This window comes from Cajanus cajan, chromosome 5 (genome assembly GCF_000230855.2).
Source record: "Cajanus cajan strain Asha chromosome 5, NIPB_CcT2T_4, whole genome shotgun sequence".
Lineage (NCBI taxonomy): Eukaryota > Viridiplantae > Streptophyta > Magnoliopsida > Fabales > Fabaceae > Cajanus > Cajanus cajan.
The window spans coordinates 13754345-13758691 of record NC_138521.1 but is presented as its reverse complement, the minus strand read 5'-3'; the positions used below and the strand labels follow the sequence as shown (position 1 = coordinate 13758691).

The 4347-nt window shown below is 39.6% G+C and overlaps 1 protein-coding gene across 1 annotated transcript; it reads left to right on the top strand.

Annotated features, from left to right (window-relative positions):
- The first annotated feature begins 1977 nt into the window (after positions 1 to 1977).
- Positions 1978 to 3954, top strand: LOC145957854 (uncharacterized). The gene has a single exon (XM_083074271.1). The coding sequence runs from the start codon at positions 1978 to 1980 to the stop codon at positions 3952 to 3954; it is 1977 nt and encodes a 658-aa protein (XP_082930397.1).
- Positions 3955 to 4347: the final 393 nt, after the last annotated feature.

Sequence of the window (4347 nt, the reverse complement as noted above, 5' to 3'; positions counted from 1 at the left end):
CTTCCTTTCTTCATCATTTTGTAGAGTTCTACATGTCTATGTGTAGCTAAACTCACCCTTGTTGGGGTTTGATGTAACTAAACCCATTCTCATGTGTAAACTCTAAGCTATCAATCTAAGTTGTTATTCAGTTTTATTGCTCTTTTTCTGTGCATAATGCTTGTTATGGCTTGATCACCCTTAACTTGAACTTAAGGTTTTTAAGAGATTGAGAAATGATTTTAAACCTTTGACTTGAAATAGAGCAGCTAATGGTGCTTATTTCTAGAGATAGAATAAATGCCATTGGTCTTTCTTAAGCTCTTGTTTTTAAAGCTGGTTTCTTGGTTAAACTATGCAAGAGATTGATAGTTTAAGTTAGAAACTTAGATTCCAACTTGTAAGAGATTAGGGTTGGTTACTTTTGAGAGTGATTGATAAATTCTGAATGATAACTATTGTGAACTTAGTGATAAGAATGAGAGGAAGGTTTAGTGAAGTCAAACCCCAACAATTTATTAATATTGCATTAGATTCAAGTTTTGCACTCTAAGTGTTTACCAAAATACCAAAAAGAATTGTTATTGCTTGTTTACATTATTTACTGCAGCAAATCAAACTCTTATTGCTTTTCGGTAGCTTAGTTAGTATAACAAGTGAAATTGCAAAGTGTTGCGCAAGTCCCTTGGGAGACGATACTTATACTTTCATTGAACTACTTATACGATTTGGTACACTTGCCAAGGGAGATAACAAGTTTCTGGCACCGTTGCCGGGGACTTGCGTCTCAATACTTAGGCAAAGTCACTTGGATTACTAATCTAGGCTTTGATTCATTTATTCTTTTGCATTTTGCAATTACTATATTCTTTTTCTTTTAATTCATTGTATCTGTGTTGCTGACTGTTTGTTGTAGCTTTGTGATTCTGGTTTATGCGAGGTACTGTTCCTGCTAGTGATTTAGCTTACGACCCAGAAATTGAGAAAATAGCTAGGAGGAACAGGGGAGCAGTAAGGAAGCAAAGGTTACTAGCCAAGCAGGCACAACATAGAGAGGCTACTTCGTCCTCTCTTAGTCCTTCTTTATCTAAAATCTTAGAGGAAGCTGAAATGGCAGAGGAAAGACCAAGAATTACTCTTGGTGATCATGCAGCTGCTACTGGTACTACTCATTTCTCTAGCATTGCCACTCCTGCAATTACTTCCACTAATTTTGAGATGAAGCCAACACTGTTGAATCTGATTCAGAACAATCAATTTGCGGGTCTTGATCATGAGGACCCATATCTACATCTTCATACTTTTATTGAGCTTTGTGGTACAGTGAAGATACATCAAGTTCCTGAAGATGTGATTCGAATGAAGCTGTTTCCTTTCTCACTACTTGGGAAAGCTAAGATGTGGCTCAATGCTCTACCACATCAAAGCTTAACCAGATGGTCTGACATAGAGACAAAGTTCTTGGCAAGATTCTTCCCTCTTGCTAAGATCAATCAAGCAAAGAGTGAGATTGTCACATTCTCTCAAAAGCAAGATGAACTTCTTTCCGAGGCTTGGGAGAGATACAAATCCTTGTTGAGGAGATGTCCAAGTCATGGGTTTGATGACCTTACTCAGGTTAATATTTTTCTGGGTGGATTGCAGCCATGGGTGAAAATTTTATTGGATGCCTCAGCTGGAGGTAGTATGCGTTTTAAAACACCGGAGGAGTCTATAGAGTTGATTGATGCAATGGCAGCAAATGATTATGATCTACCAGCTGAAAAGGAGTCAAGACAGAAAAGAGGAATTCTAGAGTTGGGATCTCAAGATGCTTTATTAGCTCAAAATAAGCTCTTGTCCCAGCAAATTGAGGCTCTTACCAAGCAAGTTGCTCGGATTCCACAACAACTACAATCCACTCAACATCAAGTTCTAAGTTGTGATCTTTGTGGGTTGAATCATCCTCACGGGTAGTGCATTGATACTTTCCCATCTCATGGAGAAGAGGTGAATTACATGGGGAATCAAGCTCGACAAGGAGGAAATTATGGTGGTAATTATGGGAAGAATTGGCAATCACACCCTAGCACAGGGTGGAACCAGAATGATATTGCTCAATCTAGTAGACCTCCTATGCAAAGGCCCAACTTGTATGACTGGCAGTCTAAATTAGAAGAAACATTGAATCAGTTCATGCAGGTCTCAATCTCTAACCACAAGAATACTGAAGCATCTATAAAGAATTTGGAGATTCAAATGGGGCAGGTGGCCAAACAATTGGCTGAAAATTCTGGTGGAAATTTTTCAGCCAATACTCATACTAATCCAAAGGAGAATTGTAGTGCAATTAAAAAAGGAGGTGGTAAGAGAGTGGGTGTGTTGGAGGATGAGGAAGAGCAACAAGAAAACAAGGAAGAAATGAGAGAGGGAGGTGAAAAAAATAATCAAAAAAATAAAAAAATAGAAAATGCAAAAGAGAATGTCATAGAGGGAGAAGAGTTGGCTGAGGAAGTTGCTGTTAAAAAATCAAAGAGCCAGCTAGCAAGAGAATTAAAGATGAAATCCAAGGTGTCTAGTACCAAGGATATGCCATATCCCCCAGCCCCAAGCAAAAAGGATAAAGAGAAGCAATTTGCACACTTCATGGAGCTTTTTAAGAAGCTTCAAATCAACATTCCTTTCTCAGAGGCATTGGAACAGATGCCCACTTATGCAAAATTCATGAAAGACCTCTTGACAAAGAAGAGAAAGTTCATTGAGCAGGAGATTATTGAGTTGGAAGCGGGATGCAGTGCCATAATTCAAAAGAACTTACCTCCTAAGTTCAAGGACCCCGGAAGTTTTACAATTCCAATCACTATTGGGGACCTATCAGTTGGAAGAGCACTGCTAGACTTGGGTGCAAGCATTAACCTCATGCCCTTGTCTATGTTAGAAAGAGTTGGCCAGGTGGTAGTAAAACCGACCCGCATGACTTTGCAACTAGCTGACCGGTCCATCAAGTATCCCTATGGTGTCATTGAAAACATGCTCGTTAAAGTTGACAAATTCATATTTCCAGTTGATTTTGTGGTTATGGATATGGAAGAAGACTCTACTATTCCGATTATCTTGGGGAGGCCATTTATGAAGACTGCAGGAGCAATCATTGATGTAGAGAATGGTGAATTTAAATTGAAGGTCCATGATGAGGTGATCACCTTTAATGTATTTGAAGCCATGACCCATCCGAATGATAAAGGTGCTTGTTTCCGAATGGATGTGCTGGACGAGGTAGTGCTTGAGGCTACACAACAGCTAAAAAAGTCGTCTTCTCTTGAATGTGTGTTAACTGATACTATGGATGAACTCGATGAGGAGGATGTGATTGAAATGTCTGAATGCTTGAAGCACCTAAATACTTTCAAGGAGATTCCACCTAGTGATGCCAACCATGAGGAGTTAAAAGGTGCTAGCACACTAGTGAGCACTAAGCCAGAGTTGAAGATACTTCCAATTCACCTTAAATATGTCTTTTTGGAGCCAAATGGTGAAAAACCAATCATCATTAGTAACTCCCTGTTGCAACTGGAAGAAGAAAAATTGATTAAAGTCTTGCAGGTGCATAAGAAAGCTATAGGGTTGTCCATTTCTGACCTTAAAGGCATCAGTCCAGCTTACTGCATGCACAAAATAAAAATGGAGAGTGATTACAGGCCAATAGCTCAGCCTCAAAGAAGACTAAATCCCATTATGAAGGAGGAGATGAGAAAAGAGGTTCTAAAGCTCTTGGAAGCTGGGATGATATATCCAATTTCAGACAGTGAGTGGGTGAGCCCCGTACAAGTCGTGCCAAAGAAGGGAGGAATGACTGTGATCACCAATGAGAAGAATAAGTTAATCCCAACAAGAACAGTAACAGGCTGGAGAATGTGCATAGACTACCGGAAGTTAAATCAAGCCACTAGGAAAAACCACTTTCCTCTTCCTTTTATGGATCAGATGTTGGAGTGACTAGCCGGTCAAGCGTACTACTGTTTCTTAGATGGGTACTCGAGGTACAACCAAATTGCGGTTAATCCCGAGGATCAAGAAAAAACTGCCTTCACATGCCCATTCGGGGTGTTTGCTTACAGAAGAATTCCCTTTGGTCTTTGCAATGCACCAGCTACCTTCCAGAGATGCATGCTGGCAATTTTTGCTGATTTGGTGGAGAAATGTATTGAAGTCTTCATGGATGACTTCTCTATTTTTGGGTCTTCATATGATGTATGCTTGGAGAATCTTGAGCTAGTTTTGAAGAAGTGCATTGATACCAACTTAGTTCTGAATTGGGAGAAGTGCCCCTTTATGGTTCAAGAAGGTATTGTTCTTGGCCATAAAATTTCAGCTAGAGGAATAGAAGTG